This window comes from Electrona antarctica, assembly GCF_951216825.1.
Source record: "Electrona antarctica genome assembly, chromosome: 15".
In the NCBI taxonomy this organism is placed as follows: domain Eukaryota; kingdom Metazoa; phylum Chordata; class Actinopteri; order Myctophiformes; family Myctophidae; genus Electrona; species Electrona antarctica.
The window spans coordinates 32,821,607-32,842,088 of record NC_136796.1 but is presented as its reverse complement, the minus strand read 5'-3'; the positions used below and the strand labels follow the sequence as shown (position 1 = coordinate 32,842,088).

Genomic DNA, 20,482 nt, shown 5'->3' with positions numbered 1-20,482 from the left:
CATCAATCAGTTGCTTAAGGAGGAGGGGTTGATATTCACTGTCATTTCGATTGGGCCTTTTGACCTGGGCCTCGATTGCGCCTTTTGAGAAACCAAAAATACACAGGGAAGACATATTTCAATATTCTATAATTAGAGTAATGTTAACTCCATAGAAACATACAAAACACTCCATCTTTAAATCCCTAAAAAACACATTTTAGATTACAAAATTGATTTGAATGCTTAAACCTTCTTATTTAAAATTATTCAAAATATGTCTCCTATTCTGTTGTCTACATATGTATTTTATTTCTTGTGTTATAGCTATACAAATATCAAAAAAAATGTTTATTATTATTATTATTATTATTATTATAGTAAACACGACCTACGGTCACTATTAAATAACACAATTGGTGTGTCCAAGGCTTGTTATGTTGCAACGCTATATTGCATTCTATATGTTGCTTAGTTGTTTTAAAGTGACAACTATACAAATTGGTGTCACTAGGCAATGGTATATGTTGTGTGTGACGTCAGACCAGATCTTGGTCAGTCTATATAGGCTATAGGTGCTGAAGAAGCATTTATATCAACCCTGCATCCTAAAACGAATTAGTTAGCGATTGAACCATACAGAAGCCAATTATTACACTTAATTATGTATTAATAATAATCACTTATTTTATTTCATTTGAGACTTTCATTTATTTAGAGAGAGGGAGAGTGAGGGGCAGGAGAGAAGAGAGGAGAGAGGAGAAGAGAAGAGAAAGGACAATTGAGAATATAAGAGAAGAGGGAGAGGAGAGCAGAGAGGGGGGAGGACAAAGAAAAAATGCCTACAACTGATATGGCAATCCGTCAACCGTACTCCCAGCATGCATCTGAGAAGTATGTGGCCAAACAACAGCACCCAGCGCCAGCGGCCACTCCTGGATTCCACCCTGGTGGCACAAGCCCTGCTGATTATTGTAATTATTGCGGGACCTACTTACCTTCCCAGGTCAAGTTAACGCTGCTGCCTGTGGACTCCACCCATGTCTACCAGCCGGGAGCTTTCTCCCAGATGATGATGATAATCCCCCAACTGCAGCAGCCTTTCCCCAGCTTGCCACCAGATATGAAGCCTGGGTACTTCATACCAGGACAGTACCATATGACGACATATGTGCCTACACCTCAGTACCCAGTGCCGGCAGGCACTTCCGGCTTCTACCCTGGCACCATCCCTGCTTATGCAGGGGCCTACTACTCTGCCCAGGCCCAGTTCACACCCCAGGTGCAGCCAGGGTGTGTTATCATGAATGCAGCTGTGCAGCAACAGCAAAAACTGCCTCTGCAACACATCACCATCAAACAGGAATGCAGACCAATCAGAATACGGGACCCTAACCAGGGAGGAAGAGACATTACAGATGAGATCATGTCAGGAGGCCGCAGTCGTTCAACCCCAACCGGACCCAAGTCAGCCATATCAGGATCAAAGAGTACAGCTGTCGCTCAGGCAAACGGTGAGATGGATACAGCTGCTGCCCCCACATCTGTGCTGGTCAGACCTGATGACGCATGTAATCCTGCACATGTGACCCCTGAAATTATCAAGAGAGAGGCTCTTCCTAAAGACTCTTCTCCCTCCTACACAGATATTAAAATGCCTCCCTCTTCACCCCTGGACCAGCCACCCTCCTTGGGTGACACTAAAGTTATAGATGCCCCCAGCATGGAGCACACTCCTACCCCTCCTTCAGCGCCCGAGATGCCAGATTACCCTCCACCTCTACCAGACACGGCCTCCACAGCACAGGGCAGAACAGAAACAGGGGAGAAGTCTGAGACTGCTTTATTAGATGCAGGCTTTTCCCCTCCCTCCATCACCAATGGGGTGTCAGAGGTGCAGTCAGTGGGGCTCTCCATCATGCTCTCGCCCAGTAGTCAGGCAGAGGTTCCCATGGAGACTCCTAATGCCCATCAGGAGAACCTCCTGATGGGCCTCCTGCCTGCCTTGCAGGACACAGAGGCCCCAGCTACTAGCAGTAGCGAATGTGACAACAGCACCATCGACTTTCCGTCCCTGGCCACTATCAGTGGCGAATGCGACAACAGCCCTATCGAGGTTCCGCCCCAGGCCACTAGCAGTGGTGCATGTGACGACAGCTCCATCCAGTTGCCGGGGAAACTCGATGTGCTGGAGGAGCTCTGCAGGAGCTCTACTTCCTGCCTGCCACAGGCCCCCGAGGCCCCAGCCACCAGCACTGGCGAGTGCGATGACAGCCCTATTGTCAAGTCAGACACTACTCAGCAACTTGATAATCAGCTTTGCCTCCAGCCTGTCCCACAGAACCCTGAGGTAATCATTACCCAGCAACTCGAAGTGCCCACAACCATGCCTTTTGCTCAGGCACCCATTGTCCAGGCAATTCCTGCTCTGGTCACCCAGGCATCACCTTCACCCGTTGTCCAAGAAACTCACTCACCTGTTGTCCAGGTGACACCCACAGCCCAGCTAGAGACACCAACCCCAACTGATGTACCTGAGACCACTGCCCCCATTGTCCAGGCAATGCTTATACCCATATCCCAGTCAGATGCCTCTGACACTAATGTGCAGACCCTAATGCCGGTTGACAAGGTGGACACTAGTGCAGAGGGAGTCACTATGGTCACATCAGACACTAAGGAGGTGGCGATGGCCCGTCCTGCACCTGCAGCCAAAGAGAGGGACGACACTCACCCTCCCCCCACATTTTCCCCTGTGCCAGGGGAAACTGCTTTGACTGTTTCAAAGAAAAAGAGAAAGAAAAAGAGAAAGAGAGACGTGAACAAGAAGGAGGGAGACCTCCAGGATGCCTTTACAGAGGTCGTTGAGACACCCCCTGAACCAGAACCCACCCCTGCTCCGGAGGCTCTGGCCCCCACGGCCATACCTGCCCCAGAGGAGGCTGACCTAACCTGCAAAGACAAGGAGGACATTGATGTTGAGAATATCCAGCCAAAGGACCCAAAGCCTGCCGCCACCTTCAATAAGTACCAGTTCAAAGAAGAACAATTGCAACCAGTCAACCCAAAGGAAAAGAGGAAGTATGACAGAGATTTCCTTCTGAGCCTCCAGTACATCTCGGCCAGTATGAACAAACCTGAAGACCTACCAACCATGAGAGAAATAGTACTGGAGAAGGCCACTAAGATGAATCCACGACAGCTTGACCCCAGTCATCTAACAAGCTTAAACTGTGGCTCTGATTTACCTTACTTGGTCAACCAGGACAGACATGTCATGGGAGGAGGTGGAAGAGGACCACCTCCAGGTATGGGTTCAGGCCTAAGTATTGGGCCTCCTCGCTACCAGCAGGTGATGAGGATAGAGCCTAGGAAGATTATCATGACAATGTCTGAAGACGTGCAGCTCAACAAGGCAGAGAAGGCCTGGAAGCCATCCAGCAAGAAGCCAAGGCTGGAGGAGGTTGACCCAGAAGAGACCAAGACCCAAGATCTGCTCAAGTGTGTCCGCGGTGTCCTTAACAAGCTGACACCTGAGAATTTGCCTTATCTGACGAAGCAGGTGAAGGAGCTCCCCATCAACACGGAGTACCGGCTGAAGGGAGTCATCAACCTCATCTTTGAGAAGGCCATCTCTGAGCCCATATTCTCCGCTGTCAATGCTGAAATGTGTCACTGCCTTCAAGAGCTTGAAGTCCCCACCACAGATAAGCCACTAGAATCTGTGAAGTTCAAAAAGCTGCTGCTCGACCGCTGCCAGCAAGAGTTTAAAAAGCACAAGGATGATGTTGAGATATTTGAGAAGAAACAGAAAGAGCTTGATGCCACTTCGCCGGAGGAAGATAAGCAGCGCCTTGAAGAGGAACTGGACAAGGACAAGAGATACTCCCTGGGAAACATCAAGTTTATCGGGGAACTGTTCAAGCTCAAGATGCTAAGAGAGACGATTATGCATACCTGTATTGACCAGCTGCTCAAAAATCATGACCTGTCCCTGGAGTGCTTGTGCAGACTTCTTGAAACCATTGGCAAGGACTTGGACTCTGATAAGCATAAGCCTCGGATGGACCAGTACTTCAACCAGATAGAGAAGCTCATCAAGCAGAGAAAGACCTCCAAGCAGAGCCAGAAGATACGCTTCATGCTAGAGGATGTCTTGGACCTCAGAAGGAATTTCTGGGTGCCCAGGCATAAGGACGAGGGTCCTAAGACCCTAAACCAGATCCGAAACGAAGAGCAGATGAAGTTCTCCAAGAAGGAGTCAATCGTACGCGATACGCGCCGGGTTTTTCACAACCTTCACACCCCTTCACCCTGGACAGTCCACAAGAACCGAGCCATCGATACTTTACATGTAAACAAAAAATTTCCAGTTTTTGACATTAATAGCCAGCAGCTGACCCCAGGAGGTAAATCTATGTGGGGCAGCATAAAAGGCAGCAGCGATGGAAACAGTATCAAGCTGACTGAACCTGACTCAGAGTCTGGCAACTATCCGGCCACCAGCACCCTGAACAGATTCTCTGCTCCACAGCAACCTTCCTTAGGGCCCTCTCTGGACTCGGACAAACAAGTTCCCCAGAGAAACACCTCTAGTAAAGATCGTGGGGACCGGTATGATCGATTTGACAGAAGAGAAGATAATCGAGATGACAGGGACAGACCGATCAAACGCGAGAGAGATCGCTGTGGCCCCGCTGACCCCATCTGCCATGTGGCCAACATGACAAACAACCGGGAATGGGAGGACAGAGAGAGAGACCGTGGAAGCAGAGACAAATATTGCACCAGGGAGCCTGGTCCCACACTCCCACCTCCCCAGACACCCAACAAAACTGCCTTCACTGAGGAGGAGCTGGAGAAGAGATCCACAGACACCATCGAAGAGTACCTTCTCATCAACAACATGAAAGAGGCACTGGATTGCGTGCAGGAGATGAATAGTGCCAAGCTGCTATTTGTTTTTGTGCGTAAAGGTGTGGAGATCACGCTAGACAGAAAGGACAGAGACAGAGAGAACATGGGCTTGCTTCTGCACCAGCTCATCAAGGCTGACATGATGCCTACACAGCAGTACTACAAAGGCCTTCAAGAGGTACTAGAGGAGGCAGAGGATAGGACCTATGACTGCCCCCACTTATTGTTGTATCTGGCAGAGCTGATCAGCCCCATGCTCCACGAGGGAGGTATCCCCATGGGACAGCTCTTCAATGAGATCTCGAAGCCTCTCATTCCTCTGGGTAAGGCTGGAGACCTGTTGGTCCACATCATCCTTAAACTCTGCAAAGGAATAAGCCATATAAAGGTGGGAGCCATGTGGAGGGAAGTAGGCTTGAGCTGGAAAGACTTCCTGCCTGAGGATGAAGACGTTATCAAGTTTGTGACAGACAAAAATGTTAAGTTCACCTTGGGTGATGAGTCTGAGAGCGGCAAGGAGGAGGTACAGCTAAACAGACTTATAAAAAAGCTGGACAGACTTATCCAGGACAAGGACTTTGACTGGAACGAGGCAAATCTCGATGAAGATCAGACATCCCCCAACATGTTTATCAGAGCACTGATGACCTGCATCTGCCGGTCGGCCATCATCTCGGACAATCCACTCAAGGTAGACATTGAGAAGATCAACCAAAGAGCAGAGCTACTGCAGAGATACCTGAACGACGAACAGAAGGAGTTGCAAGCTCTCTATGCCTTGCAAGCCCTCATGGTGGAGATGGAACAGCCTCGCTACCTGCTGTTGATGTTCGACACACTGTACAATGGAGATGTGATCAAAGAGGAGGCCTTCTACAAGTGGGAGTCCAGCAATGACCCAGCTGAGCAGCAGGGCAAGAGCATGGCCCTCAAGTCCACCACTACCTTCTTCACCTGGCTCCGCGAGGCAGAGGTAGAGTCTGACCACAGCTCCCCACTTCACACACCACCCTCTAATCTTCTGGGTCTTCTAGAACGACTGGCGGTGTTTCAGACATTGACCGTGGGAGAGTGATCATTGAGTGGACGGATTAATCAGCTAAATCATTCTGCATGAACAGAATATAATACAAAAATACAAAGCAAGACAAAGAAAATCTTTCTTTAACTGGGAGAGATTGCATTATGGATTAAATGTTCAATCTTACTATTCTTTTTCTTTTTTTTTTCCCCCCGCCCAGTTTAGTCCAGTCTATTATCAAGACATCTAGATGTGAATCTGAATCCAGTGGTAATTTCGCCAAACAATGGACTTCCGCCCACTCAGTAATCCGATCAATGGGTCTATCCTTCAACAACACGGCTGGCGGATCACTCTGTCACCTCGGGACACTGAAGCATTTGTTTTGGCATCACAGCTTTATTTCTGATAATGAGCGACAGTGGGTAATGGCAGAAGAAAGAGGGGACGACATGCACCTTAGGACAAATCCATAAGGGTGGCCTTTGTTTTTTTACGGCTAGGCTCTGCAGGTGCCTAGCGATCTACATTGTGTGTGTGTGTGTGTGTGTGTGTGTGTGTGTGTGTGTGTGTGTGTGTGTGTGTGTGTGTGCGTGCGTGCGTGCGTGCGTGCGTGCGTGCGTGCGCACCCGAGGTTAATACTGCAAACCACTGGACCAATCAAAACCCTATTCATACTGATACACACAGCTGAACATTTTTTTTCACATGTAAAGCATGTACATAATGCTAGATTTGAACCTTAGGATCACCCACTTCATACATACTTCTGTACCTTCTGAGGTACAGTGCCTTTATTTTATTTTATGTATGTATGTATGTATGTATGTATGTATGTATGTATGTATGTATGTATGTATGTATGTATGTATGTATGTATGTATGTATGTATGTATGTATGTATGAATGATGTACATACGTACGTACGTACATACTGTATGTATGTAAATGGTGATGGCGGAGGAAGGCACGAACCTGCACATCGAGACCAATTGGGGATTCGGAGTTCAGATTCTTGCTCAAGGAGACTTTGACAGAAACACTGGGGAGCCCGTTTGAACTGGGAACATCCAGCAGGTGTGTGTGTGTGTGTGTGTGTGTGTGTGTGTGTGTGTGTGTGTGTGTGTGTGTGTGTGTGTGTGTGTGTGTGTGTGTGTGTGTGTGTGGTGTGTGCGCGCGCGTCAGTCATTTTCCTTTTTTCCCCCTCAACTCTTATGATTATCTTTTGTAACTTTAATTTGTGGTAACTTGTGAAACTTGTGATGGGTCAATGAACTTGAAGTTGCAGTTGACTTGTGAACTCGAAAGTATTCAATTAACTCTGCATATATCATCATCATACAACAGTGTCTCACTGACAGTGGCATATCTACATGTTCACAATATGTCACATCTTGTCATGTCACACTTTCAAGGAATTCCTCATACTTTGTGGCAGCACAAAAATATCATGGAAGGAGGTTGGCTATGCACCCACTGTCGAGGTGCGTGTAAATAGGCTATGCTCTCACCAAACATATCACACACCTCCAATTCAATGAAGGGAAAAGGGGGGAGGGGTGATCAAAAACTAAAACACACAGATCACCAACAGAATATCATGTCAAAACACACCTACACATAAAGTCTCACAACATAAACCCATAACACTTCCCATATTCAAATTATTAATAACACAACAACACTTAAATAAATCAAAACGATTAGGAAAAGATTAGGGGACATCCAGGTGGCATATTATGTAAAAACACTTGCTGTGTGTGTGTATAAATATCAGTCACATATGCAGAGATTTCGTTTATTATTTCGTTTACCTTCGGTCGCAGTTAACTATGGAATCGTGCATTTCCCGTCAGTGTGTCGGCCATCAGTGTGTGTCGGGCACCATATATGGTGTCCAGGTCTTGTGACATCATTACGGAAGGAAGTGTGGAGACCCTGATGTCATAGTACATGCGACCTGCTGTCGCAGTTAAGCCCATATATGGAGATCCCTGATGTCATCAATATTGGCCAGCAACTCTACATCTGACCTCAAACCCTTAGATCTCCATATATGGATATATGTCAGAACCTGTTCTGACATTCCAAATGTTGATCCTTCCCCATCCATCCTTCCTCTTTGATGTCTCCCTTTTGACTGATACCTGTCCATTCAAACTCTAGACAAGGTTCAAGGTTTCTTTATTTTTGTCTCCCGATTAAGGAGAAATTTGTCTTGGACCCCAAGGACCCGCCCTGCAGCATACAGATACAATACAATACACAATACAAGACAATAAAGGTCTTCCCTGCCATTTTGGCTAATGTAAGGATCTCAGATTTGTAATTTACAGTTAGTTTTCCAAACCAACTGGTGATATATACCTTAGAATTGACTCTATACTAGCGAAGATCAGCATTATGTTTCTACTTACACCAAAAGGTCTGAGCCTCCGGAGAAAATGAAGGCGCTGGTGTATTTTTGCACACATACTTGTCACAGGGGAGTGCCAGCTCATATCACAATCAATGTGTACTCCTACATATTTATAGGAGGTGATATGTTTGATGTCATGACCATGTATGGTGATTGTGGTGTGGTCACCTATAGACCTGGGATCCACTACAATCTCCTCAGTTTTCCTTACATTAACTTGTAAGTGATGTTCATCACACCAGGTTACAAACCTCAACATGCCTGGAAATTAAGACCCGGCCCTACCTGGGCCTTCATCAAACCTGGTACTGTATGGATCTGACCTGTTCTGACATTCCATATGTTGATCCGACATCATCAACCCATGTACACTCAAGACATCCTTATATGGCCAGTAAAGAATTCGCTCCATGTTGATCTGACCCCCCATGCCAAAGCGCCTGCGCTCGCCCAACGGTCTGCCATTAACGAGGCAGATGGGTGCACGTGACTCTCGCCCTCAGGCGTCTTACTGGTAGTAGCATGTGTGTATGTACTGTATGTATATGTTACAGTAGGCCTACAAGTGAGAAACTGGGCGAGGGGCCAGGGGGGGTTTTGTCTCCCTTGGGTGGGCCCGGCCTCAAAGGGACCCGGCCCTGCATGACCTCGCCCCCCGTTCCGTTTTTCTCACTTGTACTGGTTCCTTACTTGTACTGTAACATATAAGTGTAGTGTGTAGACAGACATAGGCCTATAAGATATTTGTATATGCGTCTGCTTGTTATTCTGTTATTCAGTATTCCAGAGACAGACAGACAGACAGACACACACACGCACGCACACACACACACACACACACACACACACACACACACACACACACACACACACACACACACACACACACACACACACACACACACACACACACACACACACACACACACACACACACACACACACACACACACACACAGGGAAAGGACAGACAGACAGGCTGTTAATAAATCAGTTCATATAGGCAAACCACAAGTTGTAGTTTAGCTAGTTGGCCAAATAATATGCTGCCATGTCAGTGAATGGAGAATGTTCGCCACCCAGTGGTAGTAAAAAAGACTTGCTGATCATGAGGTTATTCAACACACCCACATTCATAAAGCTATGTAGAGGGCGAGGCATTTAAGCAAAACAGCCTTCACAATGCGTTCTATGATGATGAGCATGTGTTTTATGTTTGGTTAAGTTTCTGATGTAAAATAAGAATGAATGATATTAAATATAGAACAATAGGCTAAAGTTGAGTTAACTTTGGGACTGGGAGCCCATGGTATTTATTTAAGCATGCAGATGAATAGGACATTTTACAAAGTGTATTATTTCTGGTGGTTGCCTAGTATAGGGCCTATTTAATTACAAATGAGCACGTCCTTAAAACAATTCGCTGTGACCACTTTCAAAAAAAGAAAAGTTGTGTTATTAATGAACTTGATATGTGGTGCATTGATAGGCCTGGCGGTCTGCACCGCTACACTTTTCGTCATCGCGTTTCTTTTACAGCGGGCGTGTATACGTTCCTGGCCGTGTGCGTATGCGGCCGACACCGATCGGATGATCTCATAACGGCCTAACGGGGGGGGAAAGCACAGAATGAGGGTTTAAGACCGGGGGATAAAGACCGAGCCCGCGGGTTAGGAGGCTGATGCCTATGCGTCAATAGTATATATCCTTCAACCCCGTCGTGGCCAAACTGGCCATGCATGCGAGCCTCTAGAGAATGCGGTAGGGTTTCTGCTGCTGTCCCGTCAGCTGTTTTTGTCTGTGGAGTGGAGCATCACCACCAGTCCACTACCGTCCGTGCGCGGCTGCCTGGCTCAGGGCAAGAAAGATAACACCCCCCACTGACACACACACACACACACACACACACACACACACACACACACACACACACACACACACACAAACTGAACAGAGCGGATCTTCAGGAGAGAGAGGGGCTAAACGGAGGATGGAGTTCAAGCAGCTGGTGGACACCGCGGAGAAGTGGTGCGCCGCCAACCCGTTCGACCTCATCTTCGCGGAGGAGGACGACGAGCGGCGGCTGGACTTCTACGCGGAGCCAGGGATCTCCTTCTACGTGCTCTGCCCCGAGAACCTGACGACCGGAGGCACGGACAATTTCGTAAGTGTCTCTCGCTCGCTCACACACTCACACACACACACACACACACACACACACACACACACACACACACACACACACACACACACACACACACGCGCGCGCGCGCACAGGCCTGTGGCGGGGTGCGTGTAGCCTACAGTGCGTTTGCGTGCGCGCGCGTCTGTTTGTCGTAAATGGAGGTGGGTGGGGGAGAGGGGGTGTTGTCCGGTCCCCGGCTCCCCGCTGCGCTGATGATGGACACACAAGAGGATATCAGAATTACAGGCGGACGCGCTCTGCTCCAAAGATGAGTCAGTTACGGTGTTCACCCGGCAGGAGGGGAGCAAGATGGTGTCATGGTGATGTCATATTTATTTGGTGCCTTTCATTATCCTGTGTCCAAAACCAACTAGCAGTCTATAGCACCGCAGCCCAGTGAGCACTGCAGCCAGCAGCACAGTGGTAGCCTATTCAACCGCACAACCACACACACCTATAGGCTGCGAGCATGTAGTGCGAAGGGAAGGGGCCTGCACGCCTTAAAAGCTATAGGCCTCGTGTCGTGTTATTGTTTCTGAGTGCATACAGCTCCAGAGACGAGGCCCGGCCCGCTGTCAGTGACTGTCACTCACGCACACATTAACAGAGGGCGGGGGGCCAGATGGTATAGGCTACTGTCCCACTGCCCTGCAGGCCAGGGCTTCTGTTCTGTCAATAAATAACAGATTATATGTTTTGTATATATTACAGGCGATGCCTCTTGTTGAATGCATGTTGTGTTGGACTTGGGGTTTATTGCTATCTGCTAATTAGAGTTCTCTATAGCGTCGATGCACATTATAGGCAGATTGGTGTAGCCTATCAGTTCTGTTCAGAATCTTCCACTGTTTACCTGGGGTTTTTTCCCCTTCAACTCAATATCTCACTGCATAGCCTATACCTCTCTCAAGTTCCCTCACTCTTTCTCGGGCATGTTAACTGTTGCAACTTGCAACCCAACCCATCCTCAACATCAATGCACCTCAATTTGCATCCGTGTGCACATTCAGCCATAGTAAGTGTGTTTTTGGGCCCCACTGTCAAATGCACTTTGTTATTAATAATAGGCCTAATAATAAATCTGAAGATATATTATATTATAGGCGGCAGGCCTTCTGCAGGCCTACTCGATATGCTTTAGCCGTTAAGGTGCGAGAAAAAAGAGAGTGCGTTGACATTAAGGTGCAAAGTGTGTTGACCGCATAGTCCACATAGGTGGACATCCATGATGGGATGGTGGCTTGTGTGACCATTGGAGGACAAGAGTCTGCAACTTTCCCTGTGCTCACAGGGGTAACGCAGGGGTGTGTGCTGCGACTGTGCTCTTTAATATCTTCGTCCTATGCGTCCCCCAGCTTCTTCAAAAGGAGCTAGCAGTGGGGTGGCAGTGGACTTCAGGCTGGATGAGTAATGTTTTTAATATTAGGAGGGTACATTGGTGTTAATTTTGTTGACTAAGGCTCAGACTAAAGTCTAAGTCGACTAAGGTTTTTCAGAAGACTAAATAGGACTAAGACTAAATGGTGTGTTATTCAAAAGACTGGCAGGGGGGCCGAAGAAAAGGTATAAGGACCAGCTGAAGACTTCACTGAAGAAGTGCAAGATCAGGCCTGAGGACTGACTCGTGGCTGCCATGAAGGAGCTCTGAGGCAGGAGGAGGACAGGACTGCCAGAAGAGAGCAACAGAGACACAGGAGGAACACACCCATGACTGCCAGTATCACTACTAGTACCACCACTACAACCTGCACATGCCCTAACATGTGGCTCCAGGATAGGACTCCATAGTCACCTACGAACACACCGTTAAGGACATAAGTGGACGTCATCATCGGACCCGATGGACAACCATAAGCAAGGACGCACCACATAGGTGAGACTGGTATAATCCGCAGGTATGTAGGACCATGAGGAAGAGCAAAAAAAAAACTAACTGACCATCAGAATAATTCTCTCTCTCTCTCTGCACTGTAGAGAGAAAGCGGTATTCTGACTATTCAGTTGTTCTAGAGTCAACAGGATTCCAGAGATCCAGTTACCCATGGTCGATCAATATTGCTATCAGCAAGAGGCATCACCCTCTCCCGCTCTCTCTCTCTCTCTCTCTCTCTCTCTCTCTCTCTCACACACACACACACACACACGCGCGTGCACACACACACACACACACACACACACACACACACACACATTTAACATCTTTATTTGCATTCACATTTAACAAGAAAGTCTTGAACACAAACAATAGTGGATGCAAAAACTTGGAAAACCGGTTTACCGCGTGTGCGGTAAACCGGTAAACGGTGCATTTATATAGCGCTTTTATCTAAAGCGCTTTACATAGATTGTGTAATACATTCACCACACACACACACACACACACACACACACACACACACACACACACACACACACCAATGGCGGAGGAAACCATGCAAGGCACCAACCTGCACATCGGGAGCAATTAGGGGTTCAGAGTCTTGCTCAAGGACACTTCAACACCAACTCTGGGGGAGCCTGGGATCGAACTGGGAACCTCATGGTTTTCCCATCCGGCCGGTGTAGCGGCCACTCCAGCCCTTCTATGTTCTTGAATAATTGTATAATTCCAATGTCCTCATAACGTCACAAACTGCTACAACATTTCAATAATTGTGACTGTGACAATGTTGCTATACTGCTTATACAGTGTTTTTTGTCAGAGAAATACATGCTAGACATGGTAGAAAAACTAATATGTATCTCTCACTGTGTGTGTGTGTGTGTGTGTGTGTGTGTGTGTGTGTGTGTGTGTGTGTGTGTGTGTGTGTGTGTGTGTGTGTGTGTGTGTGTGTGTGTGTGTGTGTGTGTGTAGCATGTGTGGAGTGAGAGCGAAGACTGCCTTCCATTCTTACAGCTGGCTCAGGACTACATCTCGTCATGTGGGAAGAAGACTCTGCTGGAGGTCCTTGAAAAGGTCTTCACATCCTTCAGACCCGTAAGGAACCCAAAACTATACTCAATCAGTCAACACAGGGGTTATCAAACCTTTTCATGTGAAGGACCCCCACATCTCTACATTTTCACTTTTTGTGTTGTTTTTTCCCCATAAATTAACGCTGCGTTTGATCATACTACAGCGTCACATAAAAGCATCAAAAGTAGCAGTTCTGCAAACTTGTTGCTGTTTTTGAATTTAAATCCCTGAAAAGTTACAATTTTGGACATATGATGTTTCCACCCGACAGAGAAACTGTAAAAGCATGTTGTGCCATACAAGAATTCCGCTGTTAAAATGTTCAAAACCTTTTCACAGTTTGCTGTTCGCAGCTTTAAAAAAAATTGTAGATCTACAAGCTCACAGTGCCACACATCACTCAGCGTTGTGATCTTAACAGGAGCCCTCGTACAAGGTTTCTTTGACTATGCATGCACCTCCTGGTACCACAGCACCTCAAAGGCCCTTAAAACTAGGCTCCAGACTTCCCAAAACAAACTGGTCAGGCTCCTACTTGGCCTCACCCCCCGAACCCACCTCACCCCTGCCCACTTTGACAGGCTGGAATGGCTTAGGGTCGACGACAGAGTACAGCATCTTGCAATGGGTCTGGTCCACAAGATTCGATACACCACCAAGATACCCATGTACCTGTCTAGATACTTCCTTAATGTTAACGAATTCCACACCCACAACACCAGAGGGAGTGCAACGAACCATGTACAACCCAGATTCGGCACAAACAAGGGACTAAATTATTTTCGCTCCTATGCCACCAAAATGTGGAACGCCCTACCAACAGTCATTAAGACATGCGAATCCCTTGACTCCTTCAAAACCGCTCTCAAAGGGCACCTACGGATGGCTGCAATTCGAAACTGGCCCCCGTAAAATCTGAATCCTTTAGCAAATATGAAAAAAAGTGTTGATGGGCCTACGACTGCAACTAATGATTATTATTGGGGGGTTTTTAATTAGCACTAATAATTTGCGGCAAAAGTCAAGCGTTCCAATGTTGGCAAGCTGTGAGCAGTGCATACAAAAATGTTAACAATGCCTAAAGGGATTTCAATATTTAATTACGCTGAGGAAGGCCAACTAGGCCGAAACACCGTTCATTGTCAATAGCATTTTTAATGTTTGTTCAGACAACACAAACATTAAAGCTGGATATAGGAGGGGCTAGCAGCACCCCTCAATAATATGCTTTCGGTCACTGTCTCACTGATGACCATCAGGCATATGCCTGAAGGTCAGTAGTGACTGAAACGTTGCCTCCTTTAATAAATGTTCTCTTGTACTGTGCAGATCAACAGTGTGCATGTTGATGTGCACCTGCGAAAGTTTTTCTCAACAAAAAATAGAGGAAGTATAAAATGGGGCTCGACTGGTTAATGTGCATTCAGTTTTGTAGTAATAATAAAATCTACGGAGTAACTATCGTTTTAAAATAACTAATGGAGTAAAAAGTAGGTTAATAGAACGTTTGCCTCTCAGCTCAAGTGAAGTAAAAGTACCTCATAATTGTACTTAACATAAAGGGACACTTCACCCTTTTTGCAAAAAAAATATATGTTAATGACGTTTAGAAGATTTAGGATCTTTATGTGTGTAATATGTGGTTTTAGATATTTTTGATTTTAGCAGCGAGCCCAGTGTCTCTGATGTCATGGACACTGGGCTCACTTCCTTCCTGGACTACAATTCCCATAATGCTTTGGTGCTGCTCCTCCTTGTAGATAGGGGAGGGCTGTCTTACTGAGACAACATGTAGTCCAGGAAGTAAGTGAACCCAGTGTGAACCCAGTGACAGGGCCACTGTCCCACTTTGACTGTTATGCTAACGAGAGGCAGCTACCGATGCGATCCGATCAAAACATGGATTAAAGAATATAAACCCTGGCTACGGTTCTGGCGGGCTGCACGACTAATTTAATCCTATGGTTACTACGGTTCTGGCGGGCTCCGTGTTAAGTACCATGCTTACCATATACATGAATGTACTTAGTAACATTCCACCAATTGTCCTCTTACTCCACTGTCTGTCTCTCTCTCCTACAGCTCCTGGGTCTGCCAGACATAGACGATGACAGCTTTGAGCACTACCATGCAGACATGGAGGGTGGCCCTGGGACCGACCACCAGCAGATGGGGGTCAGCCAGCAGTAAATGGCCCAACAATGGACCTGCGGTCCGGATAGATACACTTATATAGCACCACCCACTGGTCAAAACAGATAAAGATAGAGCCACGCAAAAACACACACACACACACACACACACACACACACACACACACATACACAGGGAAAGGACGGACAGACAGACAGACAGACAGACAGACAGACAGACAGACAGACAGACAGACAGACAGACAGACAGACAGACAGACAGACAGACAGACAGACAGACAGACAGACTCACAGACAGGCAGGCAGGCAGGCAGGCAGGCACACACACACACACACACACACACACACACACACACACATGGGGAAAATGCACCACCTTGTTGAATGTCTCAGTATCTGCTTCCAAAACAGTGCACTATGATGCACTCTTTTGACACACACACACACACACACACACACACACACACACACACACACAAACACACACACAATACAACATTTATCATCTTAACAATTGATCAATCTGGTTTGTTAGAAGTTGAACAACACTATCATTAGTTCAGTTGGCTTCAGTTTGCAGACACACACACACACACACACACACACACACACACACACACACACACACACACACACACACACACACACACACTACGATACTCCATGAGTCATGACCAACTTCTCCCATGGCTTTTGATGTGCATGAGGCAGATAATTAGGTTTCAGCTCTGTGTGTTTTTGACATATTGTATAGGTGCAACATGAGAGGAAAGAAGAATGTGAAAACGGACCGGTTGCGGCTGCATGTTTGATGCTTTAAAGGGGCAGTTGCAATGGCGCAGACGAGAGTTAAAGGAGGCTTGAGTGATGACAGCATGAAGGGGTGCAATTCGCTTTAATTTCAAGGACCTCAACTGTGAGAGTGAACAAATGTTTGTCCATTTCGTTTCATTTGTACACTCTCAGAGCTACAGACCGGCAAGGGTCTATTTGGAACCCCATCAAGGAACCCTTAGGGTCCCTGGTCCCCATTTTAAGAACCACTAGTTATTGGTGGACTGGAATGATTCTAGATTCTGTATATTTTTTTAGGTTGATTGATGTGAGGGGGGTTCACGCAGGGCAGTGCCTCACACCATCCTGGTTTACATACAGTAGTTACTACCAGTCAGAATGCTGTCACACACTCCCACTGACTTAATTACGCTACAGTACATTAATATTTATACATTAATTTAAGTTATATTCCAAGGCATTTGGAAGATGCTCCATTATGGAAATAGCAATCAGTGTCACTTTTATTGGCCAAGTACACTGTAAAATTGACCCTCACGGGTCCTTTTGTACACTGTCAAATCAACACTGTTGATACAATGTTATTTTATACATACACTGTACCTGAGTCACACATAATCACAACACAGTCCCTAAGAGAAGAGATTTTAAAATCATAAAGCTGAACAAATAAGGATTAATTATGGATTCAATGTAGGGGGTGGAGTCACTGAAGACCCTTTGGGCTCAGATTGAGTTTGAACGATAGTATTAGAAAGCATCTACAAAGACATATACTAATCTAAGAGAATATTGCACTGATTAAACCCTAACATTTTGGGCACCATCTTGGATTTCTTGCTTAATTTTTATGTTTCTATAACTATATTCAAAGCGCCATAGACCTTAATTTTCCGAGTGCGTACCACTCAGTAAACCTCACAGCAATCACATGATTGATGTTATGTAGCAGGTGTATCTATTTTAGATGAGGATATTGGCGAGCAGGTAGATTTATTACCATCACTCGGTCAAAGGTCCATACGCTATACTTAAGTTTAGCCTACTGTTGGGTAAATATATTGCCACCAACATTTATCCCTTTATCTTCCTGCTACCACATGTTCGCTTCATTGAGTTTTACTGTCTTTCATTTCATCATTTGTCCATTGACAGACACCGATTTGTAGTCGGAAGATTATGCACATGATGATAAGTGATTAGGATATGGTGAGAACAGCACTCACGACTCTTAACACCATCCATCCATTGGGTTACACAGGCACACAACTGTTTGTCAGCCAAACTCTCTCCCTTCCTCGCTTGGGCTTTATCAATTGATTTAGATATTTCTCCTTAGCTACAGATTTACAGAACATGTTTGCACCTCTGAACCTTGATTGCTGGTATCTTGGGGAGGAGTAGACTAAATATTAGCTGTTAGTCAACCTCTGTGTGTGTGTGTGTGTGTGTGTGTGTGTGTGTGTGTGTGTGTGTGTGTGTGTGTGTGTGTGTGTTTGTTTCTTTTTTCACTTGAGTGTGCAGATGTCCCCACCCATACACACAGCAATGTGTATGGCCCCATAGCCTTCACAATTGGTCCTGCAACAATACATGCAAGTCTCTTTCAATGATTTAACTTTGGCCTTTTTACTTTAGCTCGGAAAAGTTTGTCTTCTTTTTTTTAAATTGCCTATTTGAATGTTTCTCATGCCGAGTGTTTTAATTATTTTGTCCTCCAACGTGAGTGAAATGATTCAATAAACCGTGTGAACAGAGTGTTGCACAAGTGTGTTTTTCATTAGTCTCACTGGGATAAAAAAAATCAGACTTAAAGGGATATATATATATATATATATATATATAATAATTTAATTTAACATTAATGAATAAAAAAGTAATGGAAAAATCACAGCCCCCTCACGCATTAAAATATCCTTCTAATGCGTGAGGGGCCATGATTTTTCCACTACTTTTTAAAGGACCAAGCAGTCTTGAAAGGACTTGGTCCTTTATTGTTATTGTTAGTATTTTTCTTCTCCTTCCGCCAAAAATAGCAGTTCTGGCAGAACCGTGCAGTTGGTTTTCGCGAAATTTGGAAATATGGTAGAAGGCCATGCCAAATGTTGAGGATGCGAAGCCCACAACCATTGGCCAAAAGGTGGCGCTATAGCACTCAATTGAAAATGCAAACTTTGACCACGCACGCTCATGAACCGTTTGGCAATGAATCTTCGATAGACATATGCGTCTCCTCATGCTGAACAAGTTTCGTGCTCTTACTTTTGACCTCTGACCTCTAGATCACCCGCCATTTTGAATTATATGAAAATCAATGAAAATGCATCTCCTCCCAGGATCTTTGATCAAAATGCACAAAAGGTTCTACAAGTGAACTTTGGACCTATACGGACATGGGAAAGTATAGTACGTTTTTTTTAAGTGAAGAAAAAGGTTTTATGAGCAAATGAAAATTGCCGTTTTGTGAAAATTCTTATAATAATAATAATAAATAAATCTTTATTTATATAGCACCTTTCGAAACAAAGTTACAAAGTGCTTCACAGAGAATAAAAACAATCCACAACATGAAAAATAATATGTAAGTAAGTTGATACGGATAAAACAAGCAAGCAATATGGAAAATGCATTAAGATACGATAAGTAAACAGTTATGGGATAAAAGCAACTTTATAAAAATTAGATTTCAGGAGGGATTTGAAACAGGGGACGGACTCTGTAAGCCTGATCTCCAGAGGGAGGGCATTCCAGAGGGTCAGAGCTCTGAAAGCAAAGGCCCGATTGCCTTTCGTTTTTAGCTTGGATTTTGGGATTTCAAGGAGCCCTTTATCTGAGGACCTCAGAGTACGCTGTGGGACATATGGCTTGAGTAATTCGGAGATATAAGATGGGGCCAGACCAGAGATGGCCTTAATATAAAAAAATGTTTAACTCAATTCTGAAGGTGATTGGGAGCCAGTGAAGAGATGCCAGAATTGGTGAGATGTGATCATATTTTCTAGAACCGGTCAGGACACGGGCTGCGGCATTCTGAACTAACTGTATGCGTTTTATGGACTTGTTGGAGAGACAGGAGTACAGGGAGTTACAGTAATCAAGGCGTGAGAAGATGAATGCGTGAATTACTTTGGTTAGGTCAGGGATGGAAAGGAAGGGCTTGATTTTAACTATATTTCTGAGGTGGTGATAATTGAATGACCTTTTTTACATGGCCTTTGAGATTGAGGTCAGGGTTGAGGAAGACACCAAGGTTCCTCACGGAGGATTTCACGTTTGAGGCAAGAGGGCCAAGGTTTTGTTCCAGCTTAGCACGTTCTTGAGGTGGACCAAATATAAGAACCTCGAATTTTGAGTCGTTAAGTTGTAAGAAGTTGATGGACATCAAATTTTTTACATCGGCTAGGTATGAGTGTAGTTTATGTATGCTGGAGGGGTCTTTTGGATTGATGGGGAAATACAGTTTGTGTAGGAGAATGACAGCCAAGTGCCCGACGTACTGAAAAAGAAGGGACTCCCTTTATCCTAAAGATAGCCTGATGAAGGCCATATAGGCCGAAACGTTGCTGGTTCCCTAATAAACTACTTCACTGCATTTGAAGACATGCGGGAGTCCCTTCTTTTATGGTTATTTTATTTGAAAGTTAAATAGGGCGGCTATCCCTTTAACAGCATAACATTCTATGAATGAGTCCATTTTAATTTCCTGTTGCAGCCAGTGTTTATGAATATCAGTTGCTTCAAATTGGACCCAAGCTGTTCCCCAGCAACACAAGTCCACGAACAAGGTCTACAACAGGGGTGGGCAGCTTTGACGATGGCGATCGTAGCCGATCTACAAGCTCAAATGCGACGCGTTTTGAGCTTGTAGATCGGCTATTTTTGCTATTATTTGAATTTAAATCCTGAATACATTTTTGCTATTTTTGAATTGGAATCCTGAAAAGTAATATTTTTCTTTAATTTCAAATGCCTTTAATTATAGTTATGTTAACTTTATGAACTAAATACAAATACATTGGACATAAAAAAAAACCATAACATTTTAATAATGCTCATT

The 20,482-nt window shown here is 45.4% G+C and overlaps 2 protein-coding genes across 2 annotated transcripts; both read left to right on the top strand.

Moving 5' to 3' along the window:
* Window positions 1-832: 832 nt before the first annotated feature.
* On the top strand, window positions 833-5,971 carry LOC306938051 (eukaryotic translation initiation factor 4 gamma 1-like; the record flags this gene model as incomplete). Its single annotated transcript, XM_079522074.1, has 1 exon — window positions 833-5,971. The coding sequence occupies one exon, from the start codon at window positions 833-835 to the stop codon at window positions 5,969-5,971; it is 5,139 nt and encodes a 1,712-aa protein (XP_079378200.1).
* Window positions 5,972-10,267: 4,296 nt separating this feature from the next.
* mturn (maturin, neural progenitor differentiation regulator homolog (Xenopus)) lies at window positions 10,268-15,797 on the top strand. Its single transcript, XM_079522178.1, has 3 exons — window positions 10,268-10,500; window positions 13,376-13,498; window positions 15,560-15,797. Exons 1-3 carry the CDS (start codon window positions 10,327-10,329, stop codon window positions 15,665-15,667), a joined length of 405 nt encoding a protein of 134 aa, XP_079378304.1. The 5' UTR covers window positions 10,268-10,326; the 3' UTR covers window positions 15,668-15,797.
* Window positions 15,798-20,482: the final 4,685 nt, after the last annotated feature.

Bases quoted from the DNA above. Each gene is read 5' to 3' on its own strand.
- mturn (XM_079522178.1), top strand. From the start codon at position 10,327: ATGGAGTTCAAGCAGCTGGTGGACACCGCGGAGAAGTGGTGCGCCGCC. The intron at 10,501-13,375 runs GTAAGTGTCTCT...GTGTGTGTGTAG, and splicing joins CCGGAGGCACGGACAATTTC to CATGTGTGGAGTGAGAGCGA. The intron at 13,499-15,559 runs GTAAGGAACCCA...TCTCTCCTACAG, and splicing joins TCTTCACATCCTTCAGACCC to CTCCTGGGTCTGCCAGACAT.